Raw genomic sequence first — 20741 nt, 5'->3', positions numbered from 1 at the left:
CCACTCTGTCCTTCCTTAACAAGTTATAGCCTGGTATTGCCGTATCCCAATCATGAGATTCTGTGAACCATGTCTCTGTGATAGCAACGATGTCCAGTTCTGCCTCCGTCATTAGGGCCTGCAGATCTGGGATTTTATTTCCCAAACTATGAGCATTTGTAGTCATAGCTTTCCAGGTACTCTCTTTACGGTTATTGCTTTTCCTGTACTCCTTATGAGACTTTAGTTGGGATTTGTTATTCACTTTACTCTTTCCTTTTGCAGTTGTACCATTGATGACAGAGTTATCCATCTCAATTAGCTTTTTCTTTTGGTTATGGATCTTGAAATTCTGCATGCATTGTTTTTTTCTCTTTTCTGGTAACACATCAATGTTTTTCTCTAGAATTTCTTCAGTTAATATAGGGAGGGCTTTATGTTCTTGTTGCATTTGATACTGTGTGTGTCTCCTTGTTACAGGTCTAATTCTACCAGAGCCCACTGTGATCCTGTTTTTTAATGATTTACAAGAGTAGATTTAAAAATAGGCATGTGCCTTAATTGTCCCTGCTTTAATCAATTCATGAGTACAAGCCACATTTTTGTTTCATTGAATTCAGTTTTGTTTTTTTGGGTTTTTTTCCCCATATGGCACATAGACATGTATAGCAACAAGAGGAAATGAAGGACAGATATGGGATTAAAACAAGAGGACACTACTGAGTTTTTTTTTCAAGCATGTTTATTTCCATGGGAATGGTATTTAAATAAAATACATAATATTTATTTATTTGTTTGTTTGTTTTTATATACTGGTATTCGGTTTACATATAATTTAAAGGTGTAGGAAGCAAGGCAATTTTCACACTGCCTGCATTTGGGGTAAAATTCATGGGCATCTTTTATCCTTGTCTTTGCATCAATTTCCAAAGAGAAAGCATTCATGAAATTTTGTTTTAAATGTGCCATAAGTACAAAGTATCTGTGGAGATTTGCACCTGCCTTTTTTTTTATGTTTTCCATGGAAAATAACATAGAGAGAGTTGAAAATGTAATCTGCACATGTTATTTTCCTCCCCAACCTAAACAGGCACCTGGAAAACACCTCATCGTGATACATATGGCAGATTTAATGTAACCCTGATCACGTCAATGCTGGATTACCCCTGGCTTTTTACAAATGTGTCTGGTAAGTTATGTTGCGGTAGTCTTCAGCTTCCAGGAGTAAGGGCTGCCTTTCTTCAGACATCGTCTTGCTCTTTCTCCGACAGACCAGAATAAGCAGGCCTGCAATCACAGCCGTGATTAAGCCACCAAGCACAGCCGCTCCAACCAGCCACTGCCAAATCTGCTGTGCCTGCTCCAGGAAGGACATCAAGGCATCTTGAAATGAGCCAGAGACTGAAAAGAAAAGAGAGAATACTCAGCATGGGAAATTTCATAGAAGCCAAGTTGCCCTAGGGACAGCTGAAGCTAGAAGAAATATGCATGGCCATAAATGTTTCATTTTTCTTACTTTCATTATAGGTCTTAATTTTGTTTCTTTAATTTTGTTTTTAAAAATTTGTTTTAAAATTTAAGTATCATTCCGAGTTGCTGCACACTATTTCAAATTTGTGTGCACTAAAAAAAAAAACCCCACACAATTTTGTGATTATTTCATTTAAAGAATAGAAATATACAGTGACATTGTCTATGTGGTTTCAAATGAAAACATATCCCTAGAAGTTAGAAGATGTTGAAATTGTAAACTTTTCTAATCCTGAAACTGATACTGCAGACAGCTTGTTTTCCCCCCTAAATGTAACAAGCCAGCTGATCCCTTGCAGGTGACAGATTTTTGTGGCCAGACTTATTTTTGGTTGAAAACTAAAGCTAAAATTAAAAATATGCAAATTAATATGCAAGTCAGTTTGCTATACAATTTTGAAATAGCACAGCTTTGGCCAAGCAATTTCATTTCTTGCAACGTTTGGGAGAAATTTACACAGAAAAAGTTGTGCAAAATGTGCCGTGGAACTTGCATCTAATTTTAAGTGTAGAACTTCTCCTCAAAAGTCCCGGAGCAGTTATTTCAGAAGTTTTTTTTTCTCTTGTTTTGCTTTTTCTGGTTTTGAAGTTGCAGGAAAGTAATTCCTTGGGCAGAAGACGTATTATTCAAAACTATGCAAACAAACTGACTTGCAGACGTTGGTACTTTTTTTTTGCCCTACTTTTACCCAAAATGTAATTAGAGAAACAGAATATGACAGCAGATAAGGACTGTAAAAGTCATGTAGTCTGTTTAATTGCTTGCTGTCTGATTTTATTTTCACTTCTTCACAACTAGAGATCATCTATGCTTATTACACCATGACTTTTCAAATTCTATACTGTTTCTCTTCCATCACCTACCCTGTGAGTCTGCTCCATGTTGCGGTTCTGGCCGCGAGCACCGCGGCCAGGCCCTTACCTCCAGGCTCCCGGACCTGCTCCCGCTTCCAGAGGCCTGGTTTGCAGCCTGCTTGGCGGCGTCCCCGCTGGGGCTGCGCCGCTGTGAGGTCTCCCATGGACGCCCGGCTCCTAGGCGCGCGCCACTTGGGCGCTTTTCTAGGCCGTTTCCCACCAGTGGTGACTCCGCCCAACTCCTGACATCAGACGCCGCGGCCTTGATAAGCCGGCCGCGGTCATCCAGTCTTTGCCTTGCAACAGGTTAGCCTCCCGGTTTCCTGTTGCGCTGTGCCCCAGAGTGACTCGCTTTGCTTCGTCGCTCGGTTCCTGCTACAGTACCTGCTTGGTTCCTGCCTGCCTGCTACAGTACCTGCTTGGTTCCTGCCTGCCTGCCTGCTACAGTGCCTGCTTGGTTCCTGCCTGCCTGCCACAGTACCTGCTTGGTTCCTGCCTGCCTGCCACAGTACCTGCTTGGTTCCTGCCTGCCTGCTACAGTACCTGCTTGGTTCCTGCCTGCCTGCTACAGTGCCTGCTTGGTTCCTGCCTGCCTGCTACAGTGCCTGCTTGGTTCCTGCCTGCCTGCTACAGTACCTGCTTGGTTCCTGCCTGCCTGCTACAGTACCTGCTTGGTTCCTGCCTGCCTGCTACAGTACCTGCTTGGTTCCTGCCTGCCTGCTACAGTACCTGCTTGGTTCCTGCCTGCCTGCCTGCTACAGTGCCTGCTTGGTTCCTGCCTGCCTGCTACAGTACCTGCTTGGTTCCTGCCTGCCTGCACAGTACCTGCTTGGTTCCTGCCTGCCTGCTACAGTACCTGCTTGGTTCCTGCCTGCCTGCTACAGTGCCTGCTTGGTTCCTGCCTGCCTGCTACAGTACCTGCTTGGTTCCTGCCTGCCTGCTACAGTGCCTGCTTGGTTCCTGCCTGCCTGCTACAGTACCTGCTTGGTTCCTGCCTGCCTGCTACAGTGCCTGCTTGGTTCCTGCCTGCCTGCTACAGTACCTGCTTGGTTCCTGCCTGCCTGCTACAGTACCTGCTTGGTTCCTGCCTGCCTGCTACAGTTCCTGCTTGGTTCCTGCCTGCCTGCTACAGTACCTGCTTGGTTCCTGCCTGCCTGCTACAGTACCTGCTTGGTTCCTGCCTGCCTGCTACAGTGCCTGCTTGGTTCCTGCCTGCCTGCTACAGTACCTGCTTGGTTCCTGCCTGCCTGCCACAGCACCTGCTTGGTTCCTGCCTGCCTGCTACAGTACCTGCTTGGTTCCTGCCTGCCTGCCTGCCACAGTACCTGCTTGGTTCCTGCCTGCCTGCTACAGTACCTGCTTGGTTCCTGCCTGCCTGCTACAGCACCTGCTTGGTTCCTGCCTGCCTGCTACAGTACCTGCTTGGTTCCTGCCTGCCTGCCTGCCACAGTACCTGCTTGGTTCCTGCCTGCCTGCTACAGTACCTGCTTGGTTCCTGCCTGCCTGCCTGCCACAGTACCTGCTTGGTTCCTGCCTGCCTGCTACAGCACCTGCTTGGTTCCTGCCTGCCTGCTACAGTACCTGCTTGGTTCCTGCCTGCCTGCCTGCCACAGTACCTGCTTGGTTCCTGCCTGCCTGCCTGCTACAGTACCTGCTTGGTTCCTGCCTGCCTGCTACAGTACCTGCTTGGTTCCTGCCTGCCTGCTACAGTGCCTGCTTGGTTCCTGCCTGCCTGCTACAGTACCTGCTTGGTTCCTGCCTGCCTGCTACAGTACCTGCTTGGTTCCTGCCTGCCTGCTACAGCACCTGCTTGGTTCCTGCCTGCCTGCCTGCCACAGTACCTGCTTGGTTCCTGCCTGCCTGCTACAGTACCTGCTTGGTTCCTGCCTGCCTGCCTGCCACAGTACCTGCTTCGTTCCTGCCTGCCTGCTACAGCCCCTGCTTGGTTCCTGCCTGCCTGCTACAGTACCTGCTTGGTTCCTGCCTGCCTGCCTGCCACAGTACCTGCTTGGTTCCTGCCTGCCTGCTACAGTACCTGCTTGGTTCCTGCCTGCCTGCCTGCCACAGTACCTGCTTGGTTCCTGCCTGCCTGCTACAGTACCTGCTTGGTTCCTGCCTGCCTGCCTGCCACAGTACCTGCTTGGTTCCTGCCTGCCTGCTACAGTACCTGCTTGGTTCCTGCCTGCCTGCCTGCCACAGTACCTGCTTGGTTCCTGCCTGCCTGCTACAGTACCTGCTTGGTTCCTGCCTGCCTGCTACAGTACCTGCTTGGTTCCTGCCTGCCTGCCTGCCACAGTACCTGCTTGGTTCCTGCCTGCCTGCTACAGTACCTGCTTGGTTCCTGCCTGCCTGCCTGCCACAGTACCTGCTTGGTTCCTGCCTGCCTGCTACAGTACCTGCTTGGTTCCTGCCTGCCTGCCTGCCACAGTACCTGCTTGGTTCCTGCCTGCCTGCTACAGTACCTGCTTGGTTCCTGCCTGCCTGCTACAGCACCTGCTTGGTTCCTGCCTGCCTGCCTGCCACAGTACCTGCTTGGTTCCTGCCTGCCTGCTACAGTACCTGCTTGGTTCCTGCCTGCCTGCCTGCCACAGTACCTGCTTGGTTCCTGCCTGCCTGCTACAGCACCTGCTTGGTTCCTGCCTGCCTGCTACAGTACCTGCTTGGTTCCTGCCTGCCTGCCTGCCACAGTACCTGCTTGGTTCCTGCCTGCCTGCTACAGTACCTGCTTGGTTCCTGCCTGCCTGCCTGCCACAGTACCTGCTTGGTTCCTGCCTGCCTGCTACAGTACCTGCTTGGTTCCTGCCTGCCTGCCTGCCACAGTACCTGCTTGGTTCCTGCCTGCCTGCTACAGTACCTGCTTGGTTCCTGCCTGCCTGCCTGCCACAGTAGCTGCTTGGTTCCTGCCTGCCTGCTACAGTACCTGCTTGGTTCCTGCCTGCCTGCCTGCCACAGTACCTGCTTGGTTCCTGCCTGCCTGCTACAGCACCTGCTTGGTTCCTGCCTGCCTGCCTGCCACAGTACCTGCTTGGTTCCTGCCTGCCTGCCACAGTACCTGCTTGGTTCCTGCCTGCCTGCTACAGTACCTGCTTGGTTCCTGCCTGCCACAGCACCTGCTTGGTTCCTGCTTGCCAGCTACAGTACCTGCTTGGTTCCTGCCTGCCTGCCTGCCACAGTACCTGCTTGGTTCCTGCCTGCCTGCCTGCCACAGTACCTGCTTGGTTCCTGCCTGCCTGCTACAGTACCTGCTTGGTTCCTGCCTGCCTGCCACAGTACCTGCTTGGTTCCTGCCTGCCTGCCACAGTACCTGCTTGGTTCCTGCCTGCCTGCTACAGTACCTGCTTGGTTCCTGCCTGCCTGCTACAGTACCTGCTTGGTTCCTGCCTGCCTGCCTGCCACAGTGCCTGCTTGGTTCCTGCCTGCCTCCTACAGTACCTGCTTGGTTCCTGCCTGCCTGCTACAGTACCTGCTTGGTTCCTGCCTGCCTGCCTGCTACAGTGCCTGCTTGGTTCCTGCTTGCCAGCTACAGTACCTGCTTGGTTCCTGCCTGCCTGCCACAGTGCCTGCTTGGTTCCTGCCTGCCTGCCACAGTACCTGCTTGGTTCCTGCCTGCCTGCTACAGTACCTGCTTGGTTCCTGCCTGCCTGCCACAGTACCTGCTTGGTTCCTGCCTGCCTGCCTGCCACAGTGCCTGCTTGGTTCCTGCCTGCCTCCTACAGTACCTGCTTGGTTCCTGCCTGCCTGCTACAGTACCTGCTTGGTTCCTGCCTGCCTGCCTGCTACAGTGCCTGCTTGGTTCCTGCCTGCCTGCCACAGTACCTGCTTGGTTCCTGCCTGCCTGCTACAGTACCTGCTTGGTTCCTGCCTGCCTGCCACAGTACCTGCTTGGTTCCTGCCTGCCTGCTACAGTGCCTGCTTGGTTCCTGCCTGCCTGCTACAGTACCTGCTTGGTTCCTGCTTGCCAGCTACAGTACCTGCTTGGTTCCTGCCTGCCTGCTACAGTGCCTGCTTGGTTCCTGCCTGCCTGCTACAGTACCTGCTTGGTTCCTGCTTGCCAGCTACAGTGCCTGCTTGGTTCCTGCCTGCCTGCTACAGTACCTGCCTGGTTCCTGCCTGCCTGCTACAGTACCTGCTTGGTTCCTGCCTGCCTGCTACAGTACCTGCTTGGTTCCTGCCTGCCTGCCTGCTACAGTGCCTGCTTGGTTCCTGCTTGCCAGCTACAGTACCTGCTTGGTTCCTGCCTGCCTGCCACAGTACCTGCTTGGTTCCTGCCTGCCTGCTACAGTGCCTGCTTGGTTCCTGCCTGCCTGCTACAGTGCCTGCTTGGTTCCTGCTTGCCAGCTACAGTACCTGCTTGGTTCCTGCCTGCCTGCTACAGTGCCTGCTTGGTTCCTGCCTGCCTGCCACAGTACCTGCTTGGTTCCTGCCTGCCTGCCACAGTACCTGCTTGGTTCCTGCCTGCCTGCCACAGTGCCTGCTTGGTTCCTGCCTGCCTGCCACAGTACCTGCTTGGTTCCTGCCTGCCTGCTACAGTACCTGCTTGGTTCCTGCTTGCCAGCTACAGTACCTGCTTGGTTCCTGCTTGCCAGCTACAGTACCTGCTTGGTTCCTGCCTGCCTGCTACAGCACCTGCTTGGTTCCTGCTTACTTGCTACAGTACCTGCTTGGTTCCTGCCTGCCTGCCACAGTACCTGCTTGGTTCCTGCTTGCCAGCTACAGTACCTGCTTGGTTCCTGCCTGCCTGCTACAGTACCTGCTTGGTTCCTGCTTACTTGCTACAGTACCTGCTTGGTTCCTGCCTGCCTGCCACAGTACCTGCTTGGTTCCTGCTTGCCAGCTACAGTACCTGCTTGGTTCCTGCTTGCCAGCTACAGTACCTGCTTGGTTCCTGCTTGCTTGCCACAGTACCTGCTTGGTTCCTGCCTGCCTGCCACAGTACCTGCTTGGTTCCTGCCTGTCTGCCACAGTACCTGCTTGGTTCCTGCTTGCCAGCTACAGTACCTGCTTGGTTCCTGCTTGCTTGCTACAGTACCTGCTTGGTTCCTGCCTGCCTGCCACAGTACCTGCTTGGTTCCTGCTTGCCAGCTACAGTACCTGCTTGGTTCCTGCTTGCCAGCTACAGTACCTGCTTGGTTCCTGCTTGCTTGCCACAGTACCTGCTTGGTTCCTGCCTGCCTGCCACAGTACCTGCTTGGTTCCTGCCTGTCTGCCACAGTACCTGCTTGGTTCCTGCTTGCCAGCTACAGTACCTGCTTGGTTCCTGCTTGCTTGCTACAGTACCTGCTTGGTTCCTGCCTGCCTGCCACAGTACCTGCTTGGTTCCTGCTTGCCAGCTACAGTACCTGCTTGGTTCCTGCTTGCCTGCTACAGTACCTGCTTGGTTCTAACCTGCCTGCTACAGTTCCTGCCTGGTTCCTGCTTGCTTGCCACAGTACCTGCTTGGTTCCTGCTTGCCTGCTACAGTACCTGCTTGGTTCCTGCCTGCCTGCTACAGTACCTGCTTGGTTCCTGCTTGCCAGCTACAGTACCTGCTTGGTTCTAACCTGCCTGCTACAGTTCCTGCCTGGTTCCAGGACCCAAATCCTGCTACAGTTCCTGCCTGGTTCCAGAACCCGAGCCCAGTTACAGTATTGCTACTGTCCTAGTCTGGTTCCAGTTACCTGTCCTGATCTACAACCCACCTAAGTCCCAGCGGCCGGGCCCCTACGGGCTCCTCCCGGGGGGGCTTCGGCTTCCAAGGGTGAAGCCTCCTAAGTCCCAGCGGTTGGGCTCCTACAGGCTCCTCCCGGGGGAGCACCAGCTTCCAGGTTGAAGAGCATCTACGTCCTGCCTGAACATCTGCCTCCCGGCCTGCTATTCATTAGAGACATTGACCACCTTTCCCAGTCTCCAGCAGGTCGGCCCAAGGGTCCACTAAACAGACTCCCATAACAGTTCCATGCATTCACTACCCACCATCCTATTTTGAAAATACATTTTCTGTAAGTACTCTCTTGATCTCTTGTTTTAAAACCTTTTTTCCACTGACAAATGTTAGCTTCTTGAGAATTATTTATACCTTTGAGGTATTGAAATGTGACTATTATATCCTGCTGTCTGCCCTCTCATCTAAGGTACACGTACATAGATCTTTAAATCTCAAATCAGAGGGTTTTTGATGCAGACCCTGTACTATTTTGGTAGTCCTATCCTCCTCTATCTATATAGGTTATGACATATACCCTCCAAAACTGGCACAATATGCCAATGAGGTCTCGCAAATGACTTTTACAGAGGCACTATCACCTCCTTTTTTCTCATTATTCTACATCTGCCCATGCATCCTGGCATTCCATTGGTTATGTTCAATGCCATGGCATATTGTTTTGCTACCTTGAGATGATCTGGATCACTCCAAGATCTCTTTCTTGTTTGGACATCAGTAGCTCACCCCAATCATGCACTGCACTCTTGGATTTTTCTATCCCAATCGCATGATCCTCTACTTTTTTTTTTGCTTTTACATTGAAAACTAGCTACCAAATATTTGATCACTCCGCAAACTTTCTTGAATCACTTCACATTCAATCTATTCCATCAATGGTGTTCACCGTGTTGTAGATCTTAGTGTTATCTAGGGATGTGAATCCTTTTTTGACGATTTAAAACAATCGTCAGATATATTTTAAATTGTCAAAAATCGTTAGAGCCGCGATACAATAGCAATTCCCCCGATTTATCGTCAAAAAATCGTAAATCGGGGGAGGGGGAGGGCGGGAAAACCGGCACACCAAAGCAACCCTAAAACCCACCCCGACCCTTTAAAACAAATCCCTCACCCTCCCGAACCCCCCAAAAGTGTTTTAAATTACCTGGGGTCCAGTGGGGGGGTCCCAGCGCGATCTCCCGTTCTCGGGCCACGGCTGCGTTAATAGAAATGGCGCCGGTGGCCCTTTGCCCTTACCATATGACAGGGCAAAGGTAGCGCCGGCGCCATTTTGAATATTGGCAATACGGCCCGAGTGCAGGAGATCACTCCCGGACCCCCGCTGGACCCCCAGGGACTTTTGGCCAGCTTGGGGGGCCCTCCTGACCCCCACAAGACTTGCCAAAAGTTGGGTGACAGGAACCAAAATGGCGCCGGCACTACCTTTGCCCTGTCATATGGTAAGGGCAAAGGGCCACCGGCGCCATTTCTATTAGCGCAGCCGTGGCCCGAGAGTGGGAGATCGCGCCGGGACCCCCCACTGGACCCCGGGTAATTTAAAACATTTTGGGGGGGTTCGGGAGGGTGGGGGATTTGTTTTAAAGGGTCGGGTGGGTTTTAAGGTTGTTTTGGTGTTCCGGTTTTCCCGCCGATTTACGATTTGATGATTTTTTAACAAAAAACACCATGACGATCAGATTTCCCTCCCCCCCCCAGCCAAAATCGATCATTAAGACGATCGATCACACGATTCACATCCCTAGTGTTATCTGCAAAAAGAAACTTTTTTCTTGTTAAGAAACAAAATATGTCCAACAGAGAGGTCAGTATTGCTACTGTAAATAACCATTTTGCTAAAATCACTGTTTTACATTGATGCTGTGGAGCTGCTTTTTTTTCCAGGTAAATTGTAGATTACTGAGGCACTGGACATTTTCTGACTGCTAATGCCTTATTTGTTTAGGGTTCTCTGTCAATCAAAAAATAAAATTGCTCTTGATGCATTTTGGCATCATTCCCCTCTCTCCTTCCTTTTCAATTTGTGCAACGAGTTGAAAAGAGTTGAAAGGAATGTATTATCATTTAGGAAACAATTCCTTACAATTTTGGGCAGATAAAAATGGTAAGCTATGCTCCATAGCATTCTGACTGAAATTGCTTTGAATGACATTCTAATACAAAGAAGAGATCGTTCTCTAAGAGTTGTTAACTTACAAATGGAACTTGGAGGTCATTCACATCACCTTATGTAAAACTGCAGTGGCACAATATGGACTACTCCATAAGAACAATCACGGGGAAAAATAAAACATCTTCAGATTCCATTAGAACCTAACCTGTTGATTAGAAGATCTGTGCATTGGCCAGAACTTTTGCCCATCAATGACAACAGTAAATGTATATTAAAAAACAAAACAAAAACAAACTTTGTCATAAAATAAAAAAAAATAGGCAGGTCCATCACAGATGTCCAGAGTTTGGTTCTTAGTATAAGTTCCTGGTGCTTAGACATAATAGCATTAGGAAAAGGGTGCGGGAGGTAGGAAGGTGATAAAAGTATGACTGTAGTCCCTGGGGAAGGGTGTTTCATACATCACAGCTACTGGTTGAATTCTTGGATCATTTGAGTAGTTTCCTGAAGTTGTAAAGGACGGAAAAACAAAATAGTATGGGCTCTAGTTTCAGAAGGGAAACAAATAAAACTTCAGCCAATTAGCTGAGTTATGCAGCTGTCACAACCATTTGTGCATTGTTTTGTTGTTGTTGTTGTTTTTTGCTAAGTGCACAATGAGTATGCCTGTCTGAATTTAGAAATAATGAGTTCAGTCAGGCCCATTTGGCCAAGAAAAGTGCATATAACCAGTAGTTGAACCTTGGACTCTTTAGGTGTTACTTGCTAACCTCACTACATTAATCCTGTCCCATTCTATCTTTCATGTACTTTAGTCAGATTTCTCTTTGGTTGACCAACACCTCTGTCCTAATTCTACCCATCACCTCATCTCTGCTCCCTTCTCTATCCCTTTCTTATGCTCCTCTTGAACACTTGCTGTGCATCAGAAAACTCTCATTCTCACCATCTCTTAGCTTAAACTGAAATCTGGTTTTCTCCTGAGGACTTTGCCGCAATTGCTGGTCTCTGCCATGGAGGATATCTTGATTTCCTACATGCCTCCCTTAGATGGCCATAGTAGTGGTTTTGGATTACTTCTTGTGCCCCCCTCCTGCAGATTTCAACCCCTCATTCCTCTTATTTATTTATTTAAACATGTTTATATACCGGTATTAGTTGTGGACATCATACCGGTTTACATAGAACAAATCAAGTTTGGAAATTACATTATAACAGGGAATGACAAACTCTTTAATCCAAATCCCTTTTGTCCCATATATAGAGAGAGAGTTCTGGGAACTGGCTGAGCAGGATAAGAGGCTGAGCCAGCTGGGATCAGGAGGCCCCACATCTCCAGGAGAAGGAAGCAACTGTCCTAAGAGAAGGTTGTAAGTACACTTCTAGAGGTAAGTAGTCTACCCAATTGTAATTTGATTGATGTGTTTTATAGAGATGTGAATTGGGTGCCAGAATTGGTTCCAGTTTCAGTATCATGGACCCATGGGAAATTCTGTTTTCCGCGGTCTAGACATTTTTTTTTCAGCTGTCTCAAGCCAAAAAAAACAAAAACCCACCCCGACCCTTTAAATCTAATTATTTACAATCCCCCACCCTCCCGACCCGCCCCCCCCCCCCCCCCCCCCCCCTTTCCTAAAGTACCTGGTGATCCAGCAGGGGTCCCGGGAGTGATCTCCCGCTCTCAGGCTGTCGGCTGCCAGTAAACAAAATGGCGCCGGTGGCCCTTTGCCCTTACCATGTGACAGTGGCTATTGGTGCCATTGGCTGGCCCCTGTCACATGGTAGGAGCAATGAACAGCCGGCGCCATCTTAAAAAATGGTGCGGGCCATCCATTGCTCCTACCATGTGATAGAGGCCTGCCAATGGCACTGATAACCCCTGTCACATGGTAAGGGCAAAGGGCCATCGGCACCATTTTGATTAGTGGCAGCCGAAGGCCGGAGAGTGGGAGATCACTCCTGGGAACCCTGCTGGACCACCAGGTATTTTAGGAAAGTTTTTTTTGGGGGGGGGAATGTAAATAATTAGATCTAAAGGATCGGGTGGGTTTGGGTTTTTTTTTTCTGTGTGCCCTTTCTCCCCTCCCCCAAAATGATAAGAAAACTACATGAAAATTTCATGGGGTTTTCCTATCATTTTCGGGGACCTCCGATACATGACTGATTAGAAAATATTGTACAATATTTTCATCCGTCAAAAAAACGATGCACATCCCTAGTGTTTTACTCTGAATTATTGTATTAGCTTATGTTCTACCAACTTGTAAACTGTTGTGATGGTCCAACCGAATGATGGTATATAAAATCAATAAAATAAATAAATAAAATAAAGTGAAGTTTGTTAAGAAGAAGGTTGGAGTCAATGTGATACATGCCTCTAGCCTTAGAAAGTTACTACCACAAGGAGCCTAAAATTTATGAGCCTAAACTTAGGGTAGCTATTCATTTATCTAGAGTTAGGCCTTAAGTTAGATGCCTATTGCTGAAATCAGTGCTAAATACCTAACTTTGTTTTCCTTCCTAACTCCGTTTCCATAGCCACCCATTTTAATAGGCTCCTAAATTTAGGGCCCTAGTGAAACTTAGGTACTTAAAACTTAGGGTCTCAGGCCTAGTTAATTCTCAAGAGTCAATTTAAGGGATATCTCCCAAAGTTAGACACCTAAATCCTTTAAAAATCAGCCTCTGTGTGCCTGTGTCAGTGCTGCATATCTGGTAAATGCTATACAAATTAATAATAATGATAATATAATAATTGTTACAGCCTGGGGTGGAAAAATATAACTGCAGAGTCTAGGATTCAGTTGTTTGTGCTGTGTTTATGATATATATAGAAACATAGAAATGACAGCAGAAGAAGACCAAACGGTCCATCCAGTCTGCCCAGCAAGCTTTGCACTTTTTTTTTCTCATACTTCTGTTAGTCTTGGCTCTTAGTAATCTTTTGATTCTATTTCCCTTCCACCCCCACCATTAACGCAGAGAGCAGTGTTAGAACTGCATCTAAGTGAATATCTAGCTTAATTAGTCAGGGGTAGTAACCGCCGCAATAAGCAAGCTACACCCATGCCTATCCGCTTACCCAGACTATGTAATTCAGTCCTTGTTGGTTGTTGTCTGTATATAGATCCAGTTTTCTTCATTCCCCCTGCCGTTGAAGCAGAGAGTTATGCTGGATATGCATTGAAAGTGAAGTATCAGACTTTCTCCCCTGCCGTTGAAGCAGAGAGCTATGTTGGATATGCATGAAGTATCAGTCTTTCTCCCCTGCCGTTGAAGCAGAGAGGTATGCTGGATATGCGTGAAGTATCAGACTTTCTCCCCTGCCATTGAAGCAGAGAGCTATGCTGGATATGTAATGAAAGTGAAGTATCAGGCTTATTTGGTTTGGGGTAGTAATCGCCGTAAAAAGCAAGCTACTCCCTGCTTTTTTGTGAATGCAAATTCTTTTTTCCACATTTCCTCTTGCCGTTGAAGCTTAGAGCAATGTTTGAGTCGCATTAACCGTGTGTATGTTTATTGAATAAGGGTATTATCTCCAGGCAGTAGCCGTCATTCCTGCGAGCCACCCACTCTTCATTCACGTCCTCTAGACTTTATGGATCCACAATGTTTATCCCACGCCCCTTTGAAGTCCTTCACAGTTCTGGTCTTCACCACTTCCTCCGGAAGGGCATTCCAGGCATCCACCACCCTCTCCGTGAAGAAATACTTCCTGACGTTGGTTCTGAGTCTTCCTCCCTGGAGTTTCAAATCGTGAACTCTGGTTCTGCTGATTTTTTTCCGACGGAAAAGGTTTGTCGTTGTCTTTGGATCAGTAAAACCTTTCAAGTATCTGAAAGTCTGTATCATATCACCTCTGCTCCTCCTTTCCTCCAGGGTGTACATATTTAGATTCTTCAATCTCTCCTCATAAGTCATTTGATGAAGACCATCTACCTTTCTGGTCGCCCTTCTCCTGACCTCCTCCATCTTGCCTCTGTCTCTTCGGAGATACGGTCTCCAGAACTGAACACAGTACTCCAGGTGAGGCCTCACCAAGGACCTGTACAAGGGGATAATCACTTCCCTTTTCTTACTCGATATTCCTCTCTCTATTGCAGCCCAGCATTCTTCTGGGTCATATGTCTGAGTGCTGCCTGCATGTGACTTTCCCAAGGCTCATGAAAGGAGCACCCAGAATCACTTAGATCCATAATCATTGAGGGAGATAGGTAAACAGTTTTGTTCATAATCTTATAACACTAATTTGTCCTTGGAAGAAAATTCTGAGCAAAAGGGGAACTTCATGATTTTAATTGCTCTAAAAGACAGTTGAGCTATGTAAAAGAATATGAATATATATATATATATATATATATATATATATATATATATATATACATTTATAATATATTTTCCCTGACAGAGCTACTGCTTTAAATTATAGCCCTAACCTAAAAGGAGGTAGTGAAGTTATAAAAAACATATAATAGTGCAGGAGAAGAAGTGTGTTTAGTGCTCCGGAAATTAAACCAGGTCAGGAAATGTGGAAAAAAGGATTCACACTCATAAAGTGGGGAGTAGCTGGCTTGTTACGGCGGTTACTACCCCAAACCAAATAAGCCTGATACTTCACTTTCAATACATATCCAGCATAGCTCTCTGCTTCAACGGCAGGGGAGAAGAAAAACTGATACTTCACGCATAGCTCTCTGCTTCAACGGCAGGGGAGAAGAAAAACTGATACTTCACGCATATCCAGCATAGCTCTCTGCTTCAACGGCAGGGGAGAAGAAAAAAGGATTCGCACTCACAAAGCGGGGAGTAGCTGGCTTGTTACGGCGGTTACTACCCCAAACCAAATAAGCCTGATACTTCACTTTCAATGCATATCCTGCTTCAACCGCAGGGGAGAAGAAAAACTGATACTTCACGCATATCCAGCATAGCTCTCTACTTCAACGGCAGGGGAGAAGAAAAACTGATACTACACGCATATCCAGCATAGCTCCCTGCTTCAACGGCAGGGGAGAAGAAAAACAACCAATAAGGGCTGAATAACACAGTCTGGGTAAAACAAATAAACATGGGTGTAGCTTGCTTATTGCGGCGGTTACTACCCCTACTACCCCTAACTAATCAAGCTTGATATTTCACTTGGTTGCAGCTCCATCACTGCTCTCTACATTAATGGTGGGGGTGGAAGGGAAATAGAACCAAAGAGCTAAGAGAAACAGATAAGTATGAGAAAAAAATGTGAAGCTTGCTGGGCAGACTGGATGGGCCGTTTGGTCTTCTTCTGCCGTCATTTCTATGTTTCTATGTTTCTATATAGGAAACCTGGTTCCATCTGAATGCCTGATGTACTTTATCATAAATGTTCCAAGAACTGGTCAGCTGACTTCAAAGATCAGTTGCTCAGGATAAATGGTGTTATCTTTAGTAAGACTATCAGTTTATAAAGATATTTAATCCTGCTTTAATTATGAGTAGGGCTTTTCATTTTATGTTATTGGGTTTGTAGTGGGTTTGTAACTTGTTAAGTAGCATTTGAGTCACATTTGTAAGTTCTATGAGAATTTAAAAATAAAGAAATAAAAAAAACAAACAAACCTGAAAAACCTTGATAAACAACCCCCCATGGGGAAATTGGGTTTTTCAGTTTTAACTGAAAAAATAAATTAATGAAAACCCTGAAAGTAGGTCTATGGTGTTGTGCTGTGATGACATCATCCAGTTACTGTGAGTAGAGATTGGATGATGTCATTGGAGCAGGCTGGTGAGAAGCCCAAACACTGCTGGAACAGAAAAACAAACAGATGTGCCATGAGCGCATCGGACCAGCGAGGAGACAAGCCTTGCCGGCTCAAGGATGAGCGGGTTGGCAGGAAGCCTAAGCCCTGCCGGTGGAAGAAAGCATGCACAGGAGCATTGGGCCAGCTGGGAGCCCAAGCCCTGCCAGCTAAAAGAGGAGCACCATTGGTGTGAGAAGGGGAGGGGAAGGGGATGGGGAAGAGCAATGGGGAGGGTAGAGTGAAATGCAGACTGGTGTACACACAAATACACAGTCACACATAGCTCTACACCAGCCTGAGAATCACATTCATACTCTCCACCCATACACCCATATCCTGCCACTCCCTTCCAAGTTACATGCACACACTGTTCAACATAGGATGTAAATATTTTAAGATAAATTAATTTATGCCTTATTAAATTGAATCCACCTAAAAATGCACCAAAATTTTAGTTTGTGTTGTGAAAACACTGATCTATGCCTAGAATACAAAACCCCTAATTGAAAACACTGATCTATGCCTAGAATACAAAACCCCTAATTGTCTGAAAAATATCTTCCTAAATTTGCATTTTATAAAACCCTAGAATCAGAAATCCTAATATTTGGTGACATGCCGCTTACCCTGGTCAATAAGGCATTGCAAATATTACAAAATATTTATTTACTCAATCTGATATTCTACAAGATCCATTAAATAGCCCTGTGTGGATTACAAACATAAACTTATCAATCCAACATTACAGTCAATAAAATGATAAAACAATAAAGCAGACCAGCTTACCCAATGCTAATGGAAGGTTGTCCAGCCACCCTAGGCGGTGATGTCGTCACATGATCTGTCTCTCTCTTACCACACACAACAAATGACCCTAGCTTCTCAAAGAAATACATACCCAAAAATGGAAAATGCCTTCTAGCTCCGTGCCTCACCCCTGCCACTTCTCAACTAGTCCATCCTTTCAAAACTGTCGCCTTTACCAGCTGCTCTGCTGCACTGCCCACTTCCAGTGCCCTGGACTGCTGCCTACCCTGCCAAGGGGCCGATGCAATACAGTGCGCTCAGTCGAGCGCACTGTATAATCCGCAGTTAGATGCGAGTTGTATAGGCGCTAACTAATCCCCTTATGCAATAAGGGGATTAGCACCTCTCAACCCACGTTCAACGCGGAGTGAAACTAATAGCGCTCATCATATGCAAATGCATGTGAATGAGGCTATTAACTATTCACTCCCAATGCAAAAAAAAAAAAATGTGCATCTAGGATACAAATTTTAGCAATCAGAAATTAACCCCTGCAGGTGTTAATTGCTGAGTGCTACTAAAACTAGTACAGAAAAGCAGAAAAAAGTGCCAGCAGTCGGGTGCAGGAAGCAGACACTCAGTTGACAAGCATCCATTTCCTGAACCCATGGCAGAACCACGGGTTAAGAAAACAGACACTGATAAATTCAGCATCCATTTTCTGAACCTGACCTCTGGCAATGTAAGGAGTGAATAAATCAATATTAAAGTGTCGGGACAATATTAATTTATTCACTCCTTCACTTATTGCCCATTGGTCCTTTTTACAGACATTTGTCGATGAAAGGATCAATCCCCTTTCAGGACAGCCTTCTGAAAGGTGATTGGTCCGTTCACTGACATGTGACAGTAAAGAGACCAATCGGCAATAAGTAAAGGAGTGAATAAATTAATATTGTGCCCGACACTTTAATATTGATTTATACACTCCTCCTGGTGCTAGTAGTCAGGTTCAGAGAATGAACACTGAATTTATCGGTGTCCATTTTCTTAACCGGCGGACAGCTGCCGACAGCCGACCTCTCTCTGGCGCACACTGTGAAGGAGGTACTAGGAGCGCACAATCACTCCTAGAGCTTCCTCCACAGCGCAAGCCCTAATTAAATATTGCGTCACGCCCCCAGGAGAGGTGCCTGGGGGTGCGTAAGGAAAGCGGGCGCTGAACACTCTCTGAGCCTACCTTAAAATAATCAACAAAGAATAGAAAACAGAAATGGCATCATTATATTCGCTCTAAAATAAAGGAGACCAAAATCGCTGAAATTACCCAAACACTTGTGTAAAAAGCTTTGCTTTTACATTCATTTTAAAAACAGTAATCAGCTTCCTCCCTCAACTCATTAGAAAAAAAAATTCCATATAATTGGGTCTGCTACAAAGAAGGCCTTAGTGCACATTTTTTGCAGATGTATTTCAATTGAGGCAACGCAAATCTACTCAGACGTTTTCAAGCGTGCCTATTATTTCTAGCTAAAATTGAATTGTTTAGAGATAAAAGCATCCAAACATGAGCTTGAAATGCTATCTGTTCTATTTCAAACACACATTCAAAATTTAATTTTAGCCATAGAATACATTTCATATTTGAGAAACGGGTAGATGAGGATTATACTATAATAGGATTGATGAGTCAGCTCAGATCTCCCATGGCAGGGTGCACTTGATCTGCCGACCCTCCTCGGAACTAGGAGAAAATTTGTTTTGTCATGGCCTGCATTTTGTATGTAAATTCCCTTTTGGCATTCCCCAGAAAAAGGAGGGAGCACTACCTGATGCTGGACAGAGTTGTCAATGAAGTCTCCAGTCATGTAGGGATTTTCTGGTGGGGAAAGATTTAATTTTAAGGTTACAAGAACTCTCCATCCAGGATTTGGCATTACAAAATAAAAATTTGTTGTTGTTAAAAGGGCTCCAAATTGAACAATGTGGTACACGGTCCATTTCTCATAGTAGATTATATAAAGTTAAGTGAAATTTGAGGCGTAGGGGTTTCTGATCCTTTTCTACACACTCTCCTGAGATCCCCTCATTCTTCTCCTAGAATTTAGCTTCCGTTTGGGCTGGTGCTGGATTCCTGATTCCCCAAGGACCCTCCATTATACATTATTTTCCAATACTTGTTCTCACTCTTTTTTCCTCAGAATGGGCACCAGATGGGTAACTCTTTTCTTTCTCCTCTCCACAATTTGGTACCCGGATGGCACCTTGTGGTATCAGCTGGTAGGGATAGGCATGTAAAAAAATTTTGTGTCATTATTTTGGATTATTTGCTATTTTTATTCATTTTGTTCCCAAAATAATTTCTTAATTTTATGCCAGTTATTCAATTAATTAATTAATTAATTAATGTCATTTAATTTTATGTCATTTGGGGAAGCAGTACATTCTATTTTGTTCTCTAACATTGGCGTGTTCCATCCAAGTTTAACGAAACTTGCAAACAGGCATCTGTAGCAAGTGGAACAATTCTTCAAGACAGCGACAGAGGGGGGAAGAGGTACCATTGATGGTATGAACAGCCCAAGGCTCTGTAAGAGGACAAAGTACCACAAACAGTGGTGAGAACAATCCAAGGTACAGTGCGAAGGACAAAGCAAAACCAATAGTAGAATGAAAACCCCAAGGCACCATGAGAAAAGCAACTTAGAACTAACAGTGCCAGAAACATCCCAAGACACCAAGAGAAGGGCAGAGTAGCACCAGCAACAGTATGAACACCCCAAAGTCACTGTGAGAGAGGCAAAGCAGTACTAATAGTGGCATGAGCATCTTAAAACACCAAAAAGGGGCAAACGGAAGGAATAACAATGACATAAACACTAGTCCAAGGCATAAAAAGATGAGTAAAGTAGCACCAACAGTGACATGGACACCAATGGGCCCCATGGCAAAGGCAAAGCAGTCCAAACAAGTATGAATATTTCAAAGCACCATGAAAGGGATGGGAAAAAATGAGGAGGTCTCTAGAGAAACTCGAGGAACAGTCTAGGGTCTGGCAGCTAAAGTTTTACATTTTTTGCATTTTGTATGCAAAAACTCAAGGGAGAGGTACAGTAGAGCAGAGTGAAATTCTTCTAATCATAAAAGAAAAGCAGGATCTTAAGGTGGCCAAACAGGTGGATAAGGGGACTGCAAAAGCTAGGAAGATGCTTGGCTGCATAGAGAGAGGAATGGTCGGCAGAAAAAGGGAGGTGAGATTGCCCCTGGATAGATCCCTGGTGAGATCTCATTTGGAATGCTGTGTTCAATTCTGGAGACCCCATTTTCAAAAGGATACAAATAAACCAATTGGAATCAGTCCAGAGAATGGTTACTAAAATGATCAGTGTTCTTCAGTCTAAAGTATATGGGGACAGACATAAAGATCTAAACATGTATATCCTAGAGGAAAGGTGGAATAGAGGAGATATGATATTAGAAACATTTAAATACCTCCAAGGTCCAATGATATTGCTTTTACTTCCTGTTGTATACCTCATGTTTCTGTAACAAGGTATTCTTGTGTTGATTTGAAATGCAAAATAATAAAAAAAAAACAAAAAACCTCCAATGTTTCTATGCCCAGGAGGCGAGTAAGTGGATAAACTCCGACGTAATCTAAGTTAATGGTTCTTTACAGAGAAGGTAGCAGATGCATGAAATGGCCTCCCTGTGGAGGTGGTGGGGACAAAGGCAGTATCTGTATTCAAGGAAGCATGGATACACACAGAGGATTTCTGAGGGAGTGGTAGGGATTGTAAAGAAAAGTTGATATGGATGGGCAGACTAGATAAGCCACATGATCTTTTTCTGCTATCATATTTTTATGTTTCCAATAACTCTGGTGCCAGCCATGAACAAAGTGGACTCCTGATGTTCCCCACTATTGAGAATACATGTTCATGCTGGTTGGCAGGCAGGAAATGCTGGACAAGGTCATGCAAGACTGCAGCCTTTTGTGTCCAGTATGCACTGGAAAAGGTCTGTGATCATGACCTTG

The 20741-nt window shown here is 46.2% G+C and overlaps 1 protein-coding gene across 1 annotated transcript in view; it reads right to left on the bottom strand.

The window, feature by feature from the left end:
- Positions 1 to 774: 774 nt before the first annotated feature.
- Positions 775 to 20741, bottom strand: part of TYR (tyrosinase) — a 120284-nt gene continuing 100317 nt past the window's right edge. Inside the window, exon 5 of the mRNA XM_029601706.1 lies at positions 775 to 1380. Coding sequence (XP_029457566.1) covers positions 1154 to 1380 — 227 coding nt within the window. The 3' untranslated portion in view covers positions 775 to 1153. The remainder of the gene's footprint in view (positions 1381 to 20741) is intronic.

This window comes from Rhinatrema bivittatum, chromosome 5, assembly GCF_901001135.1.
Source record: "Rhinatrema bivittatum chromosome 5, aRhiBiv1.1, whole genome shotgun sequence".
Taxonomy (NCBI): Eukaryota; Metazoa; Chordata; class Amphibia; order Gymnophiona; family Rhinatrematidae; genus Rhinatrema; species Rhinatrema bivittatum.
This window is presented reverse-complemented; position numbering and strand designations above follow the sequence as displayed.